Source organism: Megalopta genalis, chromosome 1 (assembly GCF_051020955.1).
Source record: "Megalopta genalis isolate 19385.01 chromosome 1, iyMegGena1_principal, whole genome shotgun sequence".
NCBI classification, from domain to species: domain Eukaryota; kingdom Metazoa; phylum Arthropoda; class Insecta; order Hymenoptera; family Halictidae; genus Megalopta; species Megalopta genalis.
In genome coordinates this window covers 24,804,349-24,830,222 of record NC_135013.1, presented here as the reverse complement: position 1 = coordinate 24,830,222, position 25,874 = coordinate 24,804,349, and the positions used below count along the sequence as shown (strand labels likewise).

The 25,874-nt window shown below is 40.8% G+C and overlaps 1 protein-coding gene across 1 annotated transcript in view; it reads left to right on the top strand.

Annotated features, from left to right (window-relative positions):
- Hs3st-A (Heparan sulfate 3-O sulfotransferase-A) overlaps positions 1 to 8,204 on the top strand; it is a 210,557-nt gene extending 202,353 nt beyond the window's left edge. The window contains exon 5 of the mRNA XM_033482615.2: positions 715 to 8,204. Within this exon, the coding sequence (XP_033338506.1) occupies positions 715 to 1,344 (630 nt within the window). The 3' untranslated portion in view covers positions 1,345 to 8,204. The remainder of the gene's footprint in view (positions 1 to 714) is intronic.
- The last annotated feature ends 17,670 nt before the right edge of the window (positions 8,205 to 25,874 follow it).

Below are 25,874 nucleotides of genomic sequence, written 5' to 3'. Positions count from 1 at the left end.
CACGGTAGGTTTAATATTAAATTCAGAAAATGATTCTATCGTTTCCTATGAAACAGTCTTCATAATTACAACAATTTCCAAATGAGATATAGAAATCTGGTGAATTTGACCGCCACGGTAGGTTTAGTATTAAATTCAGAAAATGATTCTATCGTTTCCTATGAAGCTGTCTTTATAATTTCAATAATTCCAAAATAAGATATAGAAATCTGGTGAATTTGACCGCCACGGTAGGTTTAATATTAAATTCAGAAAATGATTCTATCGTTTCCTATGAAACGGTCTTTATAATTACAACAATTTCCAAATAAGATATGGAAATCTGGTGAATTAGACCGCCACGGTAGATTTAGTATTGAATTCAGAAAATTATTCTATCGTTTCCTATGAAGCAGTCTTTATAATTACAACAATTTCCAAATAAGGTATAGAAATCCGTGAATTAAACCGCCACGGGGTAGATTTAGTATTGAATTCAGAAAATGATTCTATCGTTTCCTATGAAACAGTCTTTATAATTTCAACAATTCCAAAATAAGGTATAGAAATCTGGTGAATTAAACCGCCACGGTAGGTGTCGCGTAAACACCCGAAAAGTCCCGAACTTTTCACCGCACCAGTTCTTCGAATCAGTTCCCGCAAAGTCAGTTCTCGCCGAGAACCTTCCCGAAGAACAATACCGAGCCCTAACAAACGATAAACCTGGTGTTGCAGGTGCCCGAGCGGATCCGCGCGATGAACGCCAGCGTGAAGCTGCTGCTGATAGTCCGTGAGCCCGTGACAAGAGCGATATCGGACTACACCCAGCTGCGAACGCACGCTGCGACCGCGTCCACTATAACGAACGGCACGCCTCGCAGCGTGTCGCAGCAGCAACAGCAACAACAGCAGCTGCAACAGCTGCAACTACAGCAGCAGGCGACGCGCAGCTTCGAGGAGCTGGTGATACGCCCGGACGGGAGCATCAACGAGTCGTACAGGCCAGTGGCGATCTCCCTGTATCACACGTACATGCACCGGTGGCTGGAGGTGTTCTCCAGGGAGCAGATCCTGATCGTGAACGGCGACCAGCTGATCGAGGACCCGGTGCCTCAGCTGCGCAGGATCGAGAGCTTCCTGGGGCTGGAGCCGCGGATCGGCAGGCACAACTTCTACTTCAACCACACGAAGGGCTTCTACTGCCTGAGGAACGAGACCTCGGAGAAGTGTCTGAAGGAGAGCAAGGGCAGACGGCACCCGAGGGTAAGCCCCGTGGTCGTCACGAAGCTCCGGAGGTTCTTCAACGAGCACAACCAACGATTCTACGAGCTCGTCGGCGAGGATCTCGGCTGGCCCGAAGAATAACCGTCGTAGAGCCACTGGCCCGCCTAGGACCTTGGAACTGGAGGAGCTTGCGCGCGATGATGACGATGAACGTCGTCTTGGCGGGGCTCGGACACCGAATACGGAAGAAGGCTTCCTGAGGGGACGCTTTCATCTTCAACGAACGGGATTACAGACTCCTAGCGCCTGGACCTTGCGATAGACGTGTTTCTAGAATGATCCTTGGAAACTGGAAGATCCCTGCGAACTTGGAAGATCGTTGTGACCTGGAAAAACCATGAGATTCGGAGGATCCTTGCGATTTTGGTGACTTGGAAAAGCCTTGGGATCTGGAGGACCTGAAGACACTTGCGAACTGAAAGATCTCTATGACCTGGAAAATCCTTGCAATTTTGGAGATCCTTGCTATCTGAAAGATACCTGTAGCCCAAAAGATCCCAGTGACCTCTGTGACTCAAAAGATCCTTGTGTCCCGAAAGATCCCAATGACCCAAAAGATCTCTGTGACCTGTAAAATCCCTGCAATCTCGAAGAACCTTGAGATCTCGCGACAGACGCATCTGAAAAGCAGTAAATGCTCACGGTTCTAGGTTCGGTGAAGCGTACGGGATGCTTCCAGCATCTGGATCTTTTGGCAGACGCGTCGGATGATCAGTAAATCGGATGATCGAGGAGACGAGGCTCGGCGACGACTCGGCTGGCCCGAGGCGCGTCGCTGGGAACGTCAACAAGGTTACCACACACATCGACGCGATTCCGGGAAGATTGCAGCCGCTGGGGCAGGTCATCGTCCGTGACGATTGCTTGATAAGAAAGTCTTTCGTGGAACATGGTTCAGGCTGCTAGGAGCGAAGACGATTCGAGAAGTTCGCTGAAGGATTTCGACGCTCTTCAGCGTCGAGTTTCCTGGATACATCGTGCGGGAAGATCGGAAGAGCTTCGTTGAAGAGGAAGGTACCCGGGGAAGATGTCCTGCCGGCGATTATGGCACCGGGAAAGTGCATCGTCGCTGGCGGGTGAAGATTCTTCTGGAGAACGGAGTGCGACGAGCCTCGTCGTGGAGAGATTCAAGGCTGATCAGGATGAGTACCTTTTATATTTTACTGGTTAGCTGTAAGATCGCGGTGGGGCAGATCGATGGGCTTGGGAGATCCTGCTGGGTGATCTAGGATCGTCAATGTGCTCGAAACCGGTGGGGAGAGATCAGAGAGAATGTTTTTTAGAAAAAGTTTTTTGGGAAATTAGGATAATCTTTCGATCGAACACGTTGGCTGACGAATGAACGAAAAATGATTGCACGGTTTATCGAATAACCGTGATTTTATGGATCGATTTGCATCAGCGATCGATTCGTTTTGTTCGAACTTCGACGATTGGACTGCGGAACAATCTTGTGTAAATCACCGTTTTTCTAAGGCACAGAAAGGAGGGAATATTTCTGTTGGAAGACTTGTTGGAAGATTTCTTCTAGGCAAAACTAATTTAAAAAGGTATGATTATGGTCGATACAAGGTGTTCCCGTGTGCTTTAGAAATTTGCGCGTGCCGTATATGCAAATATTCGCACGGTTCGCACGAGTGTACAGTAGCAAGCATTAATTACCGAACCCGGATACGACAGTCAACGTGTAAATCTAGAGTCCATCGGCCATGAAATGAGTAAATTAACACAACGAAACGATGATAATTTAGTTTATATATGAAATCGTCTGCTGCAAACGCTTCTCAACTAAATGGTCGAAGAAGCGAAGATAAATAAAAATGGAATGAATAAATTAACGGAGGGGAATGATAATAAAATTATACAAAGATCGAAGTTTGGCGAAGGCAGCAAGAAATCTGAGGAACAGTGCAAAGATTAGGCGAAGGAGAGACATCTTTTATTCCATATGGTGTTCGGAGACACGAAAGAACGATGATCGGCGAACAATTTTACAGATCGAGCATATCGCAGAATATTTTCGATGAAACGTACATACACCCGATGATAACAAATTGCACGGTAAACTGATATATCGCGTGGAGCAGCGATCGAATGTCAAACTTCATTAGTATAATAAGTTCAATTATAACGTCGATATTAAATTCGCCTGGCTCCGGATAAACGGCGGCCCGCGAAGAAGACCGATATGCAGACGGATAATTGAATGATGGCGATTCGTCTTTTTGAAACGAATCACTCGTTTATCATAAATAATCGCATCGCATTCTTCGCGAAACTTTCTCGATCAGCAACGAATATTAACGATAATAACGGATTGGCTTCATTTTGACGACTCTTCGAATCGATAGCATCAATTTCCAGATACTGTAAAAAATTACATGAAAGCATAGGATTTATATAGAGATTTATAAAAAGATTAAATGCATTTATATATTTATATAAATATTATAAATTTAAAGATCGTAGATAAAATTATCGAAATTTGTGATAAAATTTTAAATTGTGGAAAATGATAAAACTTAAAGTTATATTTTAATTTGTAGAAAATTATATAGAAATATTTTGTACAACTTTACGGAAAAATCCACAGTTTATCTCATTGGTAGACTGCGAATTTTTTTGTTCATTTAGGTCGAAAGTATGAAACACGAAACAGTGGCTAAATTGACACGTTTTCAGCACTAAAAACTCGCACAATATCAAAGTCGTTTAATTAATGAAACCGAAATTGGATCGTTAAAATTTACCCCATAGCAATTATTAGTTTAAAATCGTGGATTCTAAAAATCCTATTAACATTCAGTTCATTCGAATATATCACTATTACTTTTGTATTGTAAAAATCCTACTAACATTCAGTTTGTTTGACTATTTCATTGTTAGTTCACCTCTTTTGCATTCTAAAAATCCTAGTAACATTCGGTTTGCTTACGTTCTAAAAATCCCAGTAACATTCAGTTCGTTCACAGCAATGAAAAATCTACACCTAAACTCAGCTTGTCGGAACCGAGGCAGACAATTTTCGTTTCGCGCAAAGATCCGCAATGCATTGATTACAGTTTCGCGACAGCGATCGCGCAAAGTCCTTGGACTACTATCCCTCGGTTGATTCGCATCGGCCGCAATTTCGCTCGGGGATTCCGTGCGAAAAGAATCATTCGTGAACCGATTCGTGCGGAATGGCGCGAAATGGCCGGTGCTCCTAGGTGGTATCGCGGTTTCGAATCGACCGATACGATTAGAAAAATGGCCGATCGAGAGTCCCGGCCGCGGAAAGAACAATGGCGAGGCTCGATTCCTTAAAAGTGCAACAATCCCGCGGATTCTCCTCGGGATTCTCGTCGGGATTCTCGTCGGGAAGGGCGCTCGAGCACGCGAGCTCGAGTGGCCCGGCTGGAGTGCTCGTGGCAACGAGTCAAGCCATTAAATCGAGTGCATGCAATTTAATGGATATATGCCTCGGCCAGGACTCTCTTCATTATTATCGGGGATCCTGGGCTACCCCTCGCAAACGGCCGGTCGCTTGTCCTCGCGTGTTAATTGCTCGGAATTGCTTTTTCGATGCAAACCCCGCGGAGGCTGATGCTCGATCGATCAGCCGAGGGAAAAGACTTCGTCCTTGAACGGTAATCATTGCCTACGAATCGACAGGGCCGTACTACCGACTCCACGCTTGCCTCCATTTACGGATTCTCTCGATCTCGTCGACGTCGATCGGCCGATTTTATCAACGCGTTCGCCGGCAGCGTCACTCTAGCGCGTATAGTTACATTGTATTTCTCGTATTAAATACTTGAATCGTATACTCTTGTCAAATATGACGAAAATGTCGTCAAAGAGAAGCTATAAATTCTCCGAATATCGTGCTACATGTTACAATTTTATTTGAAATTATTACTGAAATTATTACTTCAATATATTCAAATATATTGAAATTATTTATTATTACTATTTTACAGTTTTATTATCACTATTGGAAATAAATTTTACAATCTTATTATCACTGTCTGAAATAAATTTTACAAATTTAGTATTATTTATTATTATTATTAGAATCTTTAAGAATTATATTCGCAAAATTCATTCGGCATTTTTTACGATAAACACATGATCGTGATCGTCGCACGTGTGTCGCGCTAGCGAACCTGTTAGTAAGGTCCTAAAAGGCCGCGAACGTCGTTTTAAGGTGGAAACATACTAACGTCGCGTCACGTGAAATCGCGTGAAATCATGTGACATTCGAAGAGTGTGAGTCTGCATATTCCTATCATTCCAAATCTGTTAGAAACAGATCGGTATCGCGTCACGTGATCTCATGCGATTTCACGTGACGTGGCTCTTTAATAAGTTTCTACCTTTAATCTTTCTCACTGCAAATACTTTCACAGCTACGGTGATTTGCACTTCTTCGTCGTTCTCTTAATCGAACGAGACTGTTCATCTTTATTGTTGGTCTCCGTTTAATTTCATTCCTAGATTTTGATACAGTGCTTGCACCTGAAAATCGTACTTTCGTATATCGTATTTATCTCTTCGCAGTCAAGGTAAATCCCTTTTCGGATTGCATTCGACTGTTTGCACTGCAAGTTGATCATTTCGTGAATCGCAAATCGGATCAATCGTTTCGCCGGTTTTATTCGGCATTTCGCATATTAAATTCACTCCTGTTCGCAGTCTGGAAATATTTAAACACTCGAAATAGCAAACAATCGAAAGATCCGTTATTGTTGTTATTCTTACGCGAGTATGTTATTGAGAATCCGTGAATTATGCTGTGATATCGGTAAATCGGGCTTGGCCACTGTTCCGATCAATTGTTCGAACAATCGTTGAAATAATGTTGTTTTATCCGATTACATGTTATTCGGGATAATTGTGTATCGGTTTGTTCGAACAGGCGAGCCATGTATCTCGAAATTGTTTCACGATTTGCCGTCGATTTGAAATAACTTCGTATTTCATTGTTTGCTCGGTCGAATTCTTTTTTAGACAATAACTGCTCCATTCGGTTGTCAAGGCACAATATCAACCTGTTCACCGTGTAATTTATTTAAAACGATCAACTGAAGTACAGGTAAACACACACACACTGGCATAAAGCAATCTAACATAGTTAAAAAAAGAAAAACGTTCGATTGAGCTCAGAAGAATGTTTCGGACGAAAGAAAAACGATCGAAAGACGGCGTTAAAAAGACGAGAATATCGTTTAACTGAAAACCTGAAGAAAATGTATGAACGTCCTCGCGACATGATAAAAATAGCCGCTGGAAATGGTATCGCAGCTCAAGCAGAACCGATCAAAACTTCCGTGTCTCCGACAGCATAATAATTTGAACGAACGACAAACGTCCTCGGGGACGCACCCTAAAACCCCGAATAGATGGCCGAAGGTCGGGCCATCTCGAAGGTACACCGCGAAACTCGATCTCCTTCGTCCTAATTGCATATTTTGTTATTCGGAGCGAGCAATCACCGAGACTTCTCCAGTCAACTAATTAGCTTAAACCGAACAACGCGGGAATGATGAGACTCGCTCCACCCTCTATCTATCTCTCTCTCTCTATCTATCCCTCGAAGGACTATCGATATCCTCGGAGGAACAGAAAGTTAGTGGACCGTGGCAGAATCGATCGTCCGTCAGACTGGAATCGTATTAGAAATACAGTGGGGCCTGGTCTGAGGGCTTCGTCTTGTAACGGCAGCCAATTACTCAGCAGCCCAAGGACAGACCTAGGGGCGGAGGGATCACAATGTATAGTCGCAGAGATCAGTCATTCGGGGATCAGGATTAATAATATCTGTCGCGGATCGTTCTGCGAAAGAAATTCGCCGAAGCTGTGATTCGTCGAAAGCATCTTTCGTAAACTCTACCAAGGCAGTATCGATCTGAAATTTTTCGAATCGAAACCCTTGAAGGCTGCACGACCATCAAAAATCGCCGATAATTAGGCTGTCGCTTTGTGAAATTAGCGAAATTAGTAGAAATATCCTAGAATTTCGAGATACTGTTGTTCAATCCTGCAATTCGTTGAGTCTATTCAGAAGGGAAATGCGGTGGTGTGTTATCGTGAGACTGCAAATTTGTATGGAAAATGAAAACTTTTTAAATTAATTGTAAGACACGAACGTTAGATGGAAATGTCTTTCTTCTGTTGATAATTACAATAAAAGTTGAAAATAACGTAATCAGTATTCTCAAATTCTTCTAACGATTTCACAATTTTTCATTTTAAGTATTCATTTCTGTTATAAATACTTAAAATCCGTAGCCTAGTCGTTACGGACCCAAAAAGTAAATTTTGCATTTTTAGCGATATTTAAACAGGAACTTGACAAGATATCATATTTGTATAATTCTATATTAGAAACAACAGAAAATCGAAGTATACAAATATGGTGTTTCGTTAAGTTTTCGTTTAGCTGTCGGTAGCAATGTAAATGTTACTTCGTGCCTATAATCATGCACGCCACCGTAAATGTCTACGTATCTCTCGTATTTTGTAATTATTAACGCGAACTATTTTTCCCGTTCTACGTTCTGCAAAAATTCTCGAAAATTACCAACAATTCTAAATTCTAATCCAGCAAAATGCTCGCACATCGACGTTTCCAGCTGACGGCTCTTTCAAGATCGACGATGGCATTTCGATCTAGGCTCGCGAAAAACGCGGATCCCGTCGGTCCGGCTCGGCCGATCAGCGGAACAACGAAATATCGTGTTTCAAACGGTGCTGGAATTCGAGTCGGGTGTTGCGGGAAGACCCGACGGAATGATCTGTCGGTGGTACATGCGAAACAGGGGTGGGTTTCGGACGGACGATCCCCGGCCATCGGTCACGGCCACGTGCAACCGATCGAAGGACGTGTTATCGGAGCTAAATCATGGGAGAGTAGACTCTGAGCTCGGCTAGTTATCCGAGTACATACATAGAGAGAGAGAGAGAGAGAGAGAGAGAGAGAGAGAGAGAGAGAGAGCGGGGAGGAAGAGGGAGAAATGAGAGAAAGAGGGAGGCATACGAATTCGAGCACATTGTACGACTGGGTATTTGGGTCGATCGATCTCCGGTAAGAGAGCAGAATGATCCATCGATCTGCCTGCCACTCCTCCACGTGGTTACGCGCAAGACCGCATGTCTTGTTCCATGGTGCAGACCCGCGTGCAGGTGCAACGGTCACTTGCATCCGACAGACACACCGCGCACAGTCCTACACATTGTACAGGTCGTTTCGGCGGCGACCATCGGGGTTCGCCAGTAATTTCGACCAATCCGCAACGAGAAAGCAGGGAAAGAATTTTTCTGTGGACTTATTTCTATTCAAGGTACAGGTCCTTGAATAATTCAGCGATTGTGTGTTGCACGGAATTTCGTATAACATGATCAGAAAGAGCATCGAACCTCTTTGGACACTTTTAACAATAAATGCACTAAAAGCGTCTGGTTCGTTTCATCTTATAAAAATTATAAGATTGAGTTCGTCTAGACTTATTTATTTACTTATTTAGACTTATTTATTTACTTATTTATTAATTTATTTACTTATTTATTAATGCTTTGAACCGGATGGTTTATTTAGCAAATACATAATTGTAGTCATTATTATTGTAAGATATGCGAGAATAACAAGAATGTAGTCAATCATTTTGCATAAAAGCATCTTTGTCGTTTCAAATAATGCTGAAATAACAAAGTTTGAAACGGCTCGTTCGTTCGGCGATGATACGTTTAGCGTTAATCGCGCGATTTTTTTAACAATTTTAGGTGAAATTGTTTGTCGGTGTTCGTACAATCGACGAGAATGGACTTCTTCGAAACAGTCTAAATGCACAGTCCAAATACAGATCAAAAAGTACAGATCAAAATACAGATTGAGTGGCCGTACTCGAACGGATAGGTACAACGTGGTGAAAAATTGCAGTGAACCGTCGAGATTTCCGCGATTTTGGGGAGAAGTGACCGATGGCGTACATATTCAGTAGACTCTTGAAATTCTCAGCGTGCGTTTCACTCTATAATTCATGGGGAGCGATTGAAAATTCTGTGAATCGTGTATTCTTATGTCGCGCGGATTGCACCTGTTGTCTCGATCCGTGGAATCTGGTTTTCGTTCTTGGTCGAGACACAGTGTCTGAATACTTTTGCCCGACCGATATTTTGCACCGTGAACTCATTCCTCGTTGAACCTTCGCTTTGTTCGACGCGCGCTTTTGCCCATAAATTGTCATTGTTAACCTGTGACCCGGAATAATCTAATACGAACCGTTCCGAAGAGAAACAATCATAGTTTAGCCTCCGTATAAAAATCATCCATTACAGATGAACGAAGGAAGAAGCAAAAAATCAAAACGATGTTGAAGTTTCTCGCAGGATTTGAACGAAGCGTGGCAGTAATAATACGATAACAACATTGCTCGTTTACTATTACCAAATAAATTGCAGATTTGCTGTGTTTGCAACGAGAATGAGTTATAAAACGGTAAAAATATTTAATATTTTCAATTGATTAAACGTGTTGTGAAAACGACGAACAACGTTGCTCTAGCTTGTCGAAATTGAGATGGAAAAATTTGATTTCGAAGAGAAATCTCTCAACCACGAATTTGCCAAAATTTGCCAAAATTTATCGTGAATCTATAATATTTCATTTCGATCGAGTTATACAATTTTTCTAAGAGGACTTAAGGTATGATTTATCGAGAGAATGTGCCGGTGCACATCGGTGGTTCACTGCAACTAAATAACTGACATACGATGTCGATTAGATCGTATAATTTCTCTAACGTCCATTCAATCGTATAATTTCTCTAATGTCCATTCAGTCGTATAATTTCTCTAACGTCCATTAAATCGTACAATTTCTTTAATGTCCATTAAATCGCACAATTTCTTGAATGTCCATTAAATCGCACAATTTCTTGAATGTCGATTGAATCGTACGATTTCTTTAACGGCCATTCCAGTCGTACAATTTCTTTAATAGCCGTTAAATCGTATAATTTACGATTTTTAAGTATACATCTCGGTGTACCTCGTTGGTCGGCCAGGGGAAACGACCTGCACGCACGTACACACACACGCGCTCGCGCGCGTGCGCGCGCGAAGCGACACGCACCCAAAGACGTACACAAACGACACGAAGTAACAGTAACGCCGGCCAAAATAAAATAGAGACGGGCTCGTCCGAAGGAACGATCGTTTCCGGGAGATCCAGATTCTCCCGGGATCGAGCGGTCCCGCGCGGACGGCCGTCCCATGGATCACATTGGTCCGTGAGTTTACATATCATATAGGTTAACTAGTTCGTATTATAAAAGATTTAATATTTTTATAATCCACATTGGAAGTTGTTATATCGAGTCGTTAAGCTTATCGCGTGTGAAAAGAGAGAGAACGCCACCCGGTATTGGGTCGGGATTAATGGGGGATGATCAAGCTCCTCTCCGTGGATCTTCGGTTTCGTCGCTCCTGTCGATCGATCGTCCGGCATTCCGTCGGTCCGATCGAGTAATTAGTGATCCGATTTAGAAACGGGGCCGGTTGCGTTCGATGCTTCCGCGCGAATCTGACCGGACGATTTCCGAACACGCTTGCTCCGACACAGAGCCGCAGAATTTCCCGATACAATGTTCATGGATCGTCGCGAAATCGCAACAAATCGTGTTTTATTTACCTGTACATCGATCTCGATCGTCGCGACCACAAATACGATGTCGCGACGATGTGAAAACGACGAAACAAGTTGGAATAGAGTTACCATTTCGCTTATCGATACGCGTGCTTCTCTTTATTAACACTGGAACGGCGAACCTATTCGAGAAAAAGTTTGTCGAATACATTTAGAATCGTTTATAAATTTGTAATATTTCATTTAGCAATTTTTTTCGACGGTGTCCTTTCAGACATGTTTGATTGTTCTGTAGACCATAATGAAATATGTGACAATTTATATTAATTGTGCGAAACTGGTCGAACAACAATATTTATTATTGGGGTCAAAATAGACCCAGGCTCTGCCGAATCCAAAGAACGAGATGCAATTAAAACTGCAATTAAAATAATAACTGTTGTGTATTTTCTTTGCTTTCGAGCATAATTGACTTTATATTAATTGGACAAGACATATGCAATTTTTTAATTAAAAAACAAACAAAATAGAAGGATAGAAAAATTTAATATGTCTTATTCGATAAATATAAAGTCAATTATGCCCCGAAACAAGAGCAAAGACAACACAATAAAACGCCGGTAAGAACCAGATTTATTAAACCAGCAATATTTCGGAGCACCGATCCAATTTTTACGGTTCGAACGAGTCCGGTTAGGTTCGCGACGCTGTTCGAAGGCCGGCCAAGCCCTTTGAAGGCCAACCGAGGACCGGAATGTAGCGGAAACGGTCGAAGCCTTGATCGTATTACCTTTGATCGATATCTGAGCGGAAAATGTAATCGAGAATACGAGGCTGGAGGGTTGTTCTAATTACTTAATTAAATCGCTACGAAGGGCCGTTTCGACGAACGCCCTGCGAAAGTACCCGAAGCCGTCTGTTCGGCGGACCTGCAACGTATACATATCAAAAATCGTGATACACAGAGGTGCAGTTTTTTCTAGGATAGCCTTAGGTAATTCTAACAAAATGATGGTAACATTCGGGCGCGTTTATCGCCGGTTCGGCGATCGTTCGGTGCTCGGCCGCGACTAGAATCGCGTGTCTTTGGTTACTGAATCGGTACAGGGAACTCGATTCGAATGGGGGGGAATTAATTGAATGGGTAATGAATCTCGGAATTCACCTTTAACGAGAACCTCGCAATTCTGTGAATACGCGAGTTCTACGGTTCATCGAAGCTACTCGATAATAGCTCGCGTTCGATTTCTCGGAATCGTACCGTTTTCGGAGAAGCGCTGTTTTGTTTCATTTTGAACAGAGCTTTTAGTCGATTAAATAGGAGAAATCTGTGTACAGCTGATCATATATAAACAACGGGTTTCGTTCGACGTTGATTTTCTAGAATAGTTGCGTTGGGGCTTGTTGCGTTTGTAGAACGATGCTCGGACAATTTTCGTCTGGAAATGATTATTGTGTTAGACCCTTGGGATTAGTTGCGACAGTTAACATTCAAGTGGCGACCACTGTTTTAATACCACTGGTGGTGACGTCACGTCAAGTTGACTCCGTATCAATAATAATGACTCGAGGTTGAATTGACTGTGTATCAATTAACGCCAGAACTACCGAGCCCTGAACGCGACTCATGTATTTATTAGGTCTACCGGAAAGTTCTGTCCGATAGTGTCACTTCAAGTTTCAATCCATATGCACATGTTGATTTGAGACATATATGACTATCTCTCTTTATCATTGCATTTACACACATGTACTCTCCTAAATAAACTGCAACAAAGATGTCCCATGTCATTATTAAGGGAGACGCGATCGTGAAAACATGGCTACCGACGATAATGCCAGACCACATGCTGCTTTGGCGACTCGTCAGAAAATCGCAGATCTAGGCTGGGAAATTCTGTCGCATCCACCATACTCCCCAGACCTAGCACCCTCCGATTATCACTTGTTTCTCTCTTTGCAAAACCTTTTACAGGAAAAAAAATTCAAAACTGAAGCTGATGTCAACCAAGCACTAGTCGAGTTCTTCGCCTCTAAAAATAAATCATTTTTTAAAAATGGCATTTACAAGTTGCCATCGCGCTGACAAGAAGTCATAAGTAACGATGGAAAGTATATTCTACGATAAATATTATTAAATGTATGAAAATCGTGTTATATTTCAATTCAAAAACGGACAGAACTTTCCGGTAGACCTAATATATTGTTCTATAACAATGCCAAGACTGGATTTATTTAAACTTCGTATGATCTATATCGTAGTATATACATCAATAGAGAAGCGTACCTAAAAATTTCTCCTAGAAATATTTTTGTAATGTCGGGAACTGTAATAGAAAAAAAAAACAAAAAACCAATCATTTTTACTGGTTTGGTAGTTCTAGTGTTAATGGTGACTAACAGTCAAAATGACTCCGTATCAATAATAGTGACTCGACGTTGAACTGACTCAATATTAATAGTAGCATCGTTAGCGACGCAGAGTCGATTTGACGTCAAGTGACCATTAATTGATACGAAGACAATTTGACTTCAAGTCGCTTCTGTTGACGGAGTCAATTTGACGTACATCATCACCAGTGTTAGGAGTCAATTTGACGCATGTCGCCAGTCTAACATTAATGAAAGTATTCGTCGAATTCTTGTTATTAAACACAAAACGTGGTTACGCCTGCGTTAGCGTTGAAGCAGGTTTACCTTGACGGAAATCAAAGTAGACGTTTCAAAAGAATGCAATATATATATATTCGATATTAGGCGAAATCGATTAGTCGTATTTACACCTTGTAAATAGTGTTTTTAAATACAGCTTGCTTAGTAATTTCAGCCCCAGATTTAATGATCTGGGGAAAATGATCTAGAGAAATGTACAATTAAAACATGCTTCTCACCGTCGCGCATAATAGACACGAACGTTGCTCGAAATTTGGATCATGCAACAGGTTTTTAGTATACATACATATACGTTGGCAAACATATACGGTACAAAGTGTTACACATATCAGAGATCACCGAAACTATTCTTTTCGACAGTTATTTTTTTAAGAAAGAAGATGCGTTAGAAAATGGATGATCGACGGATCATGTCAAGTAATAAAATGTTAACATACTTATAGGACACCTGGAAATTTCTCGAAATAAAAACGACCATAGCGAAGACGACTAAAGGGCCATGAACAATGAACAACAATCTGAATGAATCTGCCGTGAAAGAACGAAGTCAGATGTATTTCTTCCTGACGAATATAAAAACAACTAACTGGTTAAACATTGATGGCGAGAGTGCTTAGTTTAAAAAGTTATTAAAAATATATAGTCATTTAAAATTATCCACATAATATATTTAATCGAACTTAAACAATACATTCGGGGGGAGGGGCAAAAAAATCGAGTTATAAAATTTGAATTATAAAAATCGATTTTTCGTAACTTTTTGAAGAATGCATCATAATTATATTATTAATCAAATTTGTCCTGCTTATATCATCAATAAGGTATGTCATTATATATATATATATATATATATATATATATATATATATATATATATATGTATATATCATAATTGCACTATTAAGAAAGTGTATCATAACTAGATTATTAATACTTTGACCGCCGCGACACCCACATGTGGGTAACAGAGTTATATAAAATTTAATTTCTAAAAATTAATTTCTTCGCTAGTCCACTATAATTTTTTAATTTTATTAAAATTCGCAAGAAGTAAGAATACTGGGAAAGTAACGTATGTCACATTTTCAATTTTCCGATTTTCTTTTTTTGATTTTCCATTCTTTATAACCACAGTTTGCAAGCGAAAGGTCTGAAAAAATTCTATAATATGAGGCTCGATGTCCAAAAGAAGCCACATTTTTTCAAAATTTTAAAAAGCCACCGAAGCGCACGATCTATTTTACCCTGTAACTACCCTCACGGACAAGTTGCCGGGTTGAAATTTTGCACAGTTGAGTTTCTCTTGGTCAGCTATCGAACGTTAGTATACTTATCAAAAAACCTCTAAGGGAAATTTCGACCATCTTAATCGGCTTGGTACTTTGCCGTGCAACTTTTATTTCACCGAATAAAATACTTTAATTTTATGAAACTTTCGAGCTGTTTGCCGCGACCGTCAAAGTGTTAACAGTACGTTATCAGAAATCTCCATCATAATTCAAACACGTGAAGCTACGACAGTGGGTTGATTAGGCTCCAAGACTTCCCTATTGTCGCTGCAACGATTGAAATCGCGAAAGTAGATCCCCGAAAGGGCGGATGAAACACGAAACGCCTGTCTTCGCGAAGGGAGGAATGCAAACGACCAGCGAACTCGTTGTCAGTCCCGTTGAACAGGTTCGGGTCGGATCGTCTTGGGGGAAGATCCGAAACAGATCTATCGGTTTGATCTTTGTCCTCGTTCTCGCCCACGTAAATCTGCAGATAGCCCCGTCGATGTTTCCATTCGGGCCGCCCCGTAATGGACCTTATATCGCGGATCCTCCGTTGCTCGCCTATTCCGATATCCGAGCAACGAGATTGAAGTAAGGATATAAGCGAGGGGGGAAAGGGCGCGAACCGTGGGGAAAAGGGGGCCGGGGACCAAGCCTCCGCATACATCACGCGCAGATAAAACTTCCCGATAAAATTGACCATTTGTTTCTCGAGGATAAAAAAAAAGGGAGGAGGGTCGGAAGAAAGCGGGGTCGATCCCGACGCGGAAAATTCCATCGATCCGCGGAGCCCGGAACGATATCAAACGAATTCCGGGTGCGTGCAAATCTTTCTCTCCGCGGAGCCTCGATTATCCGAACTCCCGGATATCTGAATCGTTTATTATCCGAACCAGCGATAGCTGAATTATTTATTATCCGAAACTCCCGATAACTGAATTATTTATTATCCGAAACTTCCGACATCGGGGCTTTTTATTAACGGAAACTTTCGATATCTGGATCATTCATTATCCAAACCTCTAATATCTGAATTATTTGGTGGCCCTGATGCTCGCCGGTATTAATCCCGTGCACCCGTATTTACGATTCGGGGCACCGTTAAAAATTCCTGCCGCACCGAAGCGATATCCGTTTCGATTCTGTTCATATTTATTAAATCGCAAGAACTCTGATATCAACTTCTTTCAGTCGCGTCGCGACTCTGAGACACGATTAACGTGGGAAAAATGACGGTTCGCTAATTATTTTTAGTTCACGATTGTTCAGATTGCGAAGACACATTTATGAGCTGTTTATTCAATGTATGCGTTACTTGCGAATAAATGTCTTATCGTTACTATTATAAAATATAAAACAGTTGTGCTCGCCCCAGTGCTCGCTTAACGCTAGATTTACGGAGCACAAGAAACAGCTGTTTTATATTAGTTTATAAAAGTGACAATAAGACATTTATTCCGATTTTTAACAAGTGTTATTGCAACATTTGCAGTAAATCGAATAAATATATTATTACATCTAGATTGAATAAATAACTCATAAATGTATCTTTACGATATGAATGAATCGTAAATTAAAAAATTAGTGACCCGTCATTTTGACGGGTTCCGTAAATCCGGTGTTAAATCTAGCGCTAAAAATTGTTGCATCGCGTTTCAAAATAATTTCAACAGTACCAAATTTGTTTATATTTAACCCTTTCGCTACTACGGACCACTATAGTGGCTTTCCATATGATGCCACTGAGGTACTACGGACCACTATAGTGGCTTTCCATATGGTGCCACTGAGGTACTACGGACCACTATAGTGGCTTTCCATTTGGTGCCACTGAGGTACTACGGACCACTATAGTGGCTTTCCATAAGATGCATTATATTGCATAATGTTTTATTTCCTCTCATACTGTAAATTAAAGAGCGCATGCTAAGACGTTATAAAATACCCTGGAATACCCTTTATTTATAAATACCCTTTGGAGACAAATTTTTTCGTTCGAAAAATTCATTCAATTCAAACAGCTTAGGTTCTCCGCCGACCGCCGCGGAGTACCGACTTCCGCTGACGATCGCCGTCGCGTAGCGTGCAGTGATGTCGCAGCGCTCTGTTCAGCAGAAGTACCGCGACGGAGAATCCGCCCGTAGCGAAAGGGTTAAACAACTGTTGAAAGCGTAACCGTTGCATGAGTTACAAAATTGTCATCTTATACGTTTAAAGATACGTTTAGGTACGTAGATACCAGATAATACTATCTGATATGAAACAGTAATATATCTCGAAATCGCGTTTTTTTTTTCAAACGTCTCAGTATTGAATTAGAACAGCGAAATGCGTGTGGAACGGAAATTCGCGTAAATCGAGGGACGGTGTACTTGCTCGATATTGGAAGAATCGGAAGGTGAAGTATTGAGAAGCGAACCATGGGGGAGGGGGGAGAAAGTAACAGTATCGTGGAACACCTCCGTTAACCAGAAAAATCGATTCCATAAATAAATTGAAGAATGGTCGCGTCTAAAACTGAATCGGCAGGAACAGGAGCGCGCCGGGATCGTCGAATATCGCGGCGATCTGTGGCGGTCTATGCGATCTACGCGACCCGGCCCCGGCCCGGCCCGGCCCGACCGATAAACGGTGAATCGAGGCTTTTCAATTTTCTCGTTAAACTTCCTCGGATGTCAGGTCGCATGAAGAAAAGCCAACAAAAGCTCGCATAAAGAACTCGTTTCCGTTTCGAACAGTTCCCGGGGTATCAGAGTCAACTGAATTCCGTACTTTTTCGATTTACCACGGCCATGAAATTGCCTCGCGCGAGGGAACGCGGACTCGGCCGGGCCGGTTTCCATTTAAAACATCGAAGAAAAGCGAGCCGGGCGCGCGGTGATCCTTGAAAATCCACCGGGCTCGTCTCCGTTCGGACCGCTGCCTGCCGTCGTAAAACTTCCATTACAAGAAACCGCGGGCAATTTGCGCTAACGAAAACACGCCGCGGATCGTGTCCGCGCCTCTAATAAAAAGCAAATTGTTCCGACAGTTACAATATCCGACGGTATTTCCACGGGAACCGCGAACTATTGTCGGAAGCTACAAACGCTTTGACATAATTCACCGCGTGACTCTTCCTCCGTCCCGGTTTTATTCGGCCGCGGTCTCGAAAGTCTTCGCCGCTCGAACGGAACTGCGAAACGACCGCTCGCAGCGTTTTCATCGATTCCCTGTGTGTAATTGTTATTTAACCTGTTCGTACTTTAAAAATTCAGTCTCTGTCCGCGCGGAACGTTTTCTGATTTTTATGCGAATCGAGGATGAGGATGATTCAATGATCGAAAAACTGCGCTCGATCATGTGCATAATTTCGACGAAGTTTTCGGTGTGCGTATTGAGTTACATGTGGGATCCACGAGAGAGACGTATTTTTTAAATTTTCGTTATTGGCTCAGATGAGATCGTTGAAAAACCGCAGGTTTTTATTTATACGTTCACTGCGGATTTGATGCGTTAATGGAAAAAGTCAGTGGCTGAAATGGAGAATTGTGCGAAGACCTAAGAAGAATTTAATTATTTCATTTCATCACCGTCGTTTTCGGTGCTGTTATTTGAAAATAACAATCGTATCGATTGATTCGCGATGAAACGATTTCGAGTGATAAATTATTTCGTTGTTGCTTCATTTCGCATTAACTGTAAAGAACAATGCTGAAAGTAATTATGAACAGAATGATTTTATTTTATGAAATTCTTCGCAACGAGTTGTTTAAAACAATGCTCTCTGGAACAATGAAATAATCCGCGAAATAATAATCAGCGAAAAAGTGTTATTTCATTAAAACCTCGCCATAATTTCTTCTGAAGCAAAACGGTGAAAATGCGTTTCGAATGTTACATTTGACCTCATAATTACTTCAAGCAATTACACCAAATAATTGTAAAAATAAAGTAACGTATTATTTGAAATAATATCTCAAATAAAGTTATATCAAAAGTGATCGCATGCAGGATGAAACGATTGTTTCATTATTTTTCTATATTTCAGCATAGGAAAAAGAAATAATGTTGAAAATAATATATAATGTACGGAAAGATTTTATTTCATGAAATCATCGCAACAATTTGTCCGAAACAACGAGGTGTCGGCCAGCTTCGAATATTAAATTTAACTTCATAATTATCTCGAGCAAATATTCCAAATAATTATAAAACAAATTAACATATGTTATTCGAAATAATACTTCAAACAACGTTATTTCAGAGGTAACAAAACGAATAATGATTTATAGTAATGAACTATAAATTAACCTGTTATTTGAAACGGTATTTCGGGTAATGTCGTTTCGAACGTGGCCGGATCTCTTCACGAGCATGTATACTATAGTTCCGTTGCCGGCGACAGGGCAAGTCGATTTGTTTAGTTTCGTCCCCGATGGACGGACTCTGCTGCGGTACTTAGCGGGTGGTAAAGCTTTTTTACGCCGGCTGTATCTCGAGGTTGCAGGAAAACAAGGGCGTTCGGAAATATCGAAAGACAGTCGACGATGGGACGCGATGATAAAGGACTTCGGACTCGATTCCCGGCGGCGCGAGAGGGTGTTTTACGGACGTAATATACAATAAATTTCGCCGGGACGAGACGAACAGAATTTTACACCGTGTAAAACGCGAATTTATGCGTTTCTTGAATTACTTTCGGATTTATTATGGTTTCCCGCGGAACGGCCGCGTATTTCTTTTCGCCGGTAACGGGAAGGCGCGGCGGCCCGTTAAAGGGAAATATCAAGCCGCTTCGATGCCTCGGTTTCAAGAGATGCGGGAGAGAAAAAAAAACTTTGTTAATAATACAGGCGTCGGTGCGCGGTAGCCGGACGTAAATTTCCTTCCGCGCAACATATGCTGCCGCGGAAAAGCGAATGAACATAAACTTCTACCGCGGGAACGGACATTCTCCGTGTTTCCTTTACGATCGAACCGGGTTCGTTTATGATAAAACATAAAATTCCATGGATATCTTTCAAAACCCGACTTACTCGGCCACCAGCCAATGCGGATCCTTTTCTTTCTGCGGTTTGTCCACGAATTTCATTTACGGCTTCGCTATAATGATTGAATTCCAGATAATCGCCGGTTTATTGTCTCCGAAAAATGTTCACGATCGAACACGCGTTTACGAGCTCTTTAACTTGAATACGTTTCATTTGTTTAAAATTTGAGGCTGCGATTTTGGAGGAGTTCTAAATTTCGAGGATGAAAGCATTATTTTCATACGTCGACCGAAGCTTTCGAGGAGCCGGATTTTCGAAACGAAATCTGTTCTTCTCTCTGTTTTTGGTGGTTAGATTGAAATTCTCCTATTTTCAAGATCCCTAATTTACTTCAGTTTCTAATATGAAAATCACGCTTTGTATAATTGAGGGACAGATCGTACATTTTTTCTGTATCTCCAACGGATCTCTAAAATCTATGAAACGTGCAAATTGGATCGAAACGAGCAGAGTTAATTTCATTTTTGCCGTTAGGTATCCTTTAGCCAATGGCGGACGTTTTTCCTTAATGTGATTTTTGTGAAATTATTCACGCAACCGATTTCCGTTTCCATCTCTCGTCATTTCTATTGCAAAAGAAAAGAACACAATTATTTTTAACTAACGAGGTCAACAGACGCCTTCTACAATTTTAATTCAACATCATTCTTTTTTAACGGAGCATTTAGAAGACATCTTCTTAATATTTTAAATTACTTTCAAGGTTTAATTGCTTTTTCTCCGCTGACTTTTCAACTTTTCCTGCAGCGATTATCAAATTAATTCGATAAAAGTAGCAACGCGCAAAATTTCGGTAAAAAAAGGTACAGCCAAAATTTCAGTAAAAAATGGTACATGTAAAATCTCTGCGAAAAAAAAAGATACATCAAAAATCTCTGTAAAAATTTCTACATACAAAATTCCTGTCAAATATGTACATACAAGAATTTAGTAAAAAAAAAAGAAACAGGTACATGCAACATTTCCGTAAAAATAGGCACATGAAAACTTTCCGTAAAAATATCTGCGCACAAAATATCGATAAAAAAATTGCCCAAAATCCTGAACACGCTATCCGACTCGGTCAAAGTTCATTTTTCTGCCGTCGCGTCGAATTTCCTCACAATCTACGAACCGCAATACGATCGACGGAGCAAATAACATCAGAAGATTCTCGCGTTTTCCTTTCATTAAACGAATTATTTATGTTCCGTCTAACTTTCGTGGTACAGCGAAGTCGAGCGCAGAACCATCCCAGATTTTCTCAGTCACGTTTCCACATATTTCGGGAAACCGTGGCTGGTTGTTTGCAAGAGGCATCCGTTCGTCAAATACAAATATGAGCGCCGGGACGACGGTAATTGAACAACTTAACCGATCCGCCGCTTAACTAATCAAAGCTCGAAACGAAATGATTGATGCAAAGCCCGGTCTTCGACGGTCTTTGAGCCGAATTAAACGCGGATCACAGGCGAAATGTTTGCGTTCGAAAGCGAGGCTGTTGCCGTTTTCTGTTGACGATATATCGGGGCATCATTTCGTTATATGGAACATCATTTCGTTATACGGGCAATAATCTCGTTATATCGGATATAATTTTGTTATATCGGGCATAATTTCGTTATATTGGATATAATTTCGTTACATCGGGCATAGATTCGTTATATCGACCATAATCTTGTTATATCAGACACAGTTTTACATTTCGTTATATCGAGCATAACTTCGTAGAAGTTATTCGATTAAAATTGTTTTCGACTAACGTTTCGAATAAATTCCTCGGATCAAATTTCGTTCCGAATAACTCGTTTCGAATAAATTGTACGAATCGAATTTTACTCGAACGATATATCGAATAAATTCTTCGAATAATATATCGAATAAATTCCTCGAGTAAAATTGCATTCGCTATTCGAAGTATAGCCAATCCTGACCGAGAGAAGGGTGAATGTGGACAAAGGTGTCGGTTGTCCCAATTAGAGAAAGTCGAGCGCCCTATTCGCGTCGTTTACCATCGAAACGGTTGCGCGACACGGGGAAAAATCGTTCTCGCCGGGGAAAAAGCAGAGAGTTCGCGGTAAAAAGGAGGCTGCCGGGAAAAGGACACGCGGTTTTTTCTGCATCGCATTAATTCAGCAGGTTGTCCTGCAGCAGCGTGTGCCGAGCACGAAGCAACACCGTTTCTCCCCGACGGCCTATTTTTTCCGTTTCTCTGCTCCTAATCTTCCCCTCCGGCCGCCGACTTCGCGGCCAGAGACACCATTTGTCCGTGTCAGCGGCTCCTGTACAGGACTCGGCCCCTTTCGTGCCCATAATAAGGCATAATTCACGCCGGCACTCGCTTCGCGCGGGCAGACGCGCCGCTGCCGGGCTGTGGAAAGTGGCCGAGCGCGTTTTCCCAGGGTGCTCCGCTTTTGAATTATCATCCCCGAGGAAGATCCGGCTCCTGGCTGCCTAAGGAACTTCCTCTGCCGCGGATCGGACCATTTGCGGGCCGTGAAAAAATGATTTCTCGCGGTTCGCGAGCCTGAAGCGAATCCTTGCTCACTGGTCGAACGTTAGACTAACCCAGACCTATGATTGTTATTTTTCTTGCTCTGGAAAGGTGAGAGGGTGAGCTGGAGGTTATCGTGCTTGCCGAGGAAGATGATTCCTAGTCGAAAATATACTGTGTCTTGAAATTTTAACACGTTCCGTGCCACGTGTACCATCGATGGTACACGCTTGCATGTTTACTTAGTGAACTGAACAAATTGTTTACAAGAAATTTAGAACCGAAGAATCAATTTCCACCGCAAGAATGGGCGTTGATAAGTTTTTGTTACGTTGTTATGTGTACGAGAATTAATAATTGCACGTAATACATCAAGTTTTAGTAAAATATCAAAGTGTGAAGATTCGAGTAAAAAAAGCTCGGCACGGAACGTGTTAATAGAAAATACGAAATATTAACACCTTGCTTCGCGATTTATTTTCGTTCGGATATTTTCGTCCGCAGACAATTCAATTTATAAAAATATGGACACTATTTCATTTGTAATAATTACAGATTAACGAAATAGTTATTTATTTTTGTTTAGGTGCTCAAAAAATGAGAACGGTTAGGAAATGAAAACCACCTTTTTCGAGTTATAATGAAATCTGGAAACAAATTCGATTGAAACTATTTTGAACACAATTTACAAACTCCTTAGAAATTCCATTTTAATATTGTGTATTTTCTAAATATATTTGATTTCGAATTTAAAGGACGCGAATAACTGATTACGTTCTAAATCTTCATTTAAGGGGTTAATATTCACGTTCACCTGCATTAAACAAATTTGGAGAAATGCATAAAACTCGGCAAACGAGTTTCGACAATTTTGTAATAGTTACGAGCATAAGTAGAAATTGTCGGCTCCACCGTTTCGTCTAGCTATTATTAGAACCGGAGCTCGCATAGTTCGCAATTTAATTAGCAATAATAAATCATTCGATATCTCGTGGATATGAAGCGCAACGTGTCCCGAAATAATTCGTGCGTCGATGTTTAATTAAAAAGATGGTTATTGAAAAAAGGAAAATATTGTCGACTTGGAGAGGTGTGCAGCGACATGCACAGAAAGTTTGGAATCAATGCGAGAGGTACAGCTTTTCCGAAACAGAATATCCGGAACATGGCGTTTCATCCGACACGTTCCTGTAAAAGGTTTTAGCGCGGACACAGGTCGGATGGAACGTAAATACTTGCGCGTACAGCTTTCGCAATTTGGAGCTAAAAATCGTGACCCCGGGGGTTTAAACTTCGAGATTCCGTTCTGTTAATTCAAACGCGGGTAATATTATTTCGGCGTGTATTAAATAAATACGTTAATTTCGCCGACGTAATTCGGAGAAGTTCTAATGTGTGCGGGACACGTGCTAATACTTTTATGTAGGTTACTACGTGAGCATTCAATAGTGCGCGGCGACTATTCCGGAACAGGTTTCTGTTTTTAATTAAAAATTAAATTAAAAATTTATAACTTAACGCTGTTCTTGTTGAATGGGTGAAAAATATCTCCTAACATATTTATCTAAAATAAATAAAAGTCACCTTTTGAAATTTTAATTTGATATTATTCTATCAAAATGGTCACAAAGGACACCTTCTCAATGAAATAATTGAACAGCATTTTTATCAATGAGTTCAGAAGACGCCTTTCCCAAATCTTTAATTGAACATCATTTCTGCCGAAACGGTTAAAAGACGCCTCAAATTTTAATCTAACACTATTTTTGGCAAAGAGGTCAGAAATTTTTTCGAAATTTCCGAAATTTTTAATTGGACCCTATTTTTTACCAAAGTGATTAAAAGACGCTTTCTCCAATTTTTTAATTCAACACTATTTGTTAACAAAAGATTGAGAAGACATTTCAAATTTTGTTCTAAGTTCAATCACTTTCCCATCGTTGAAAGGTAAGGACAAACATTAAAACTGCTATAAAAAATTATTATTTCATTGCTCATTCATTTCGTAATGCTCGATCAAGGTATAAAGTTCATGTCATGAACGATACAGCTAAATTCATCGAGATAAAGTCTTACAATTTCTCGTTGAAATTGTTTCGCGTAATTAATATAATTTGCGTAAAAACTAAAAATTAAATAGAAAACGAGATCAATTTCGAATGGATTCTCCGCGGTCTTGTCTCAGCGGCGGTGCTTCGTAATGAAAAAACAATACAACGAAACAACAGTCTCCTCCCGGCAACTCCGATTTATTGTAAACCGTGCCTACGGTTTCTTTTATTCGTTCCTTGCTCCTCGCTTTGTTCCGAAAGCAATTAGAAGCGCGGTTCGTTGTTCGGCTCGAAGTTGTCGTATCACAAAGTGCAATGGAAGACCGGGCCAGTTGCAATTGAAAGGCATCGAGTTCAAACGGGAAGAAAACGCGAGAGAATTATGAGAACTTCCCGGGAATCCTGGACGCTTTTCTTCCCGTCGCAATTAAAATCTTTCGACGAGAGTCCACTTTGTTCTCGTGCCTCCCCACCCCCTACCACGATTGTTGAAACAACGCATTGTTTTATCCGGTCGTGGAAGGATTTCGAGTAATTATTACATCGACAGTTAACAATCCGGGTCCTCTTTACCGTGATTTTATTACACTTCGTTTCCGTATCCGATGGCTTTTCATCTTCGCTCTCGAATACGATTACACGGAGACACTTTTAAACAATTTCTTTCCGTCCATCCTTTCGAAAGGTTAATATTATAACATCGTTGTGTCGAGGACTACTTACAGGATAATTGTTAGTTCCATCTAACTAGATTAGGAACATATTTACTTCAATGATTAAAGCTTTGTTACAGAAGGTTTGATATTTATTTCGACTTCGAGATGAAATTGGTTTCTTTCGTTAAATTCTCTTTACAATCTTCGCGGATAATCTGAATTGATCTGTGCGATTATATTCGCTAATTTCAGGTGTTATTTTATTCGAAGCCAAATTATTCGATACAATCATCCAGATGCAAAAGTCCAGTAGGATACGTCAAGTCGTCAACGTCCGAATTGTTATTTACACATGAATAATATTCTTTCACTATTCCAAAGATTGTAATGTTTCGAAGTTTCTTATAATGATAAGGAATCGTAGGACGTGAGGGAAATTTTGCAAAATTTTGACTCGTGTCTTAAAATATAATCTGTACATGCCAAGATATTAAAAAAAAAAACAAGTGAGATAAATGATAAAGTTTCTGTAAATTAACTTGACTCCAAATGATCTTAACAATTAATTTGGTCGGTAAACGAATACAGCTGTTAGTAAACAATAACGCTCCATGTTTCTCACAATGAGGAAAATATGTATGTACATGGCTTTCTCTCCTTTCACAACTTCTACATAGATGTTGTTCTAAATTTCTTGGAACAATGGCATCATCGTCTCGCTATTAAAGGAAGTTCGTTCGCGTAAACGTGACTATTGATAAAGTTCATTTACGACGGTACAATCTGTCCGAATTGCAGCAGGGTAGAAATGTTACAGAAGCGT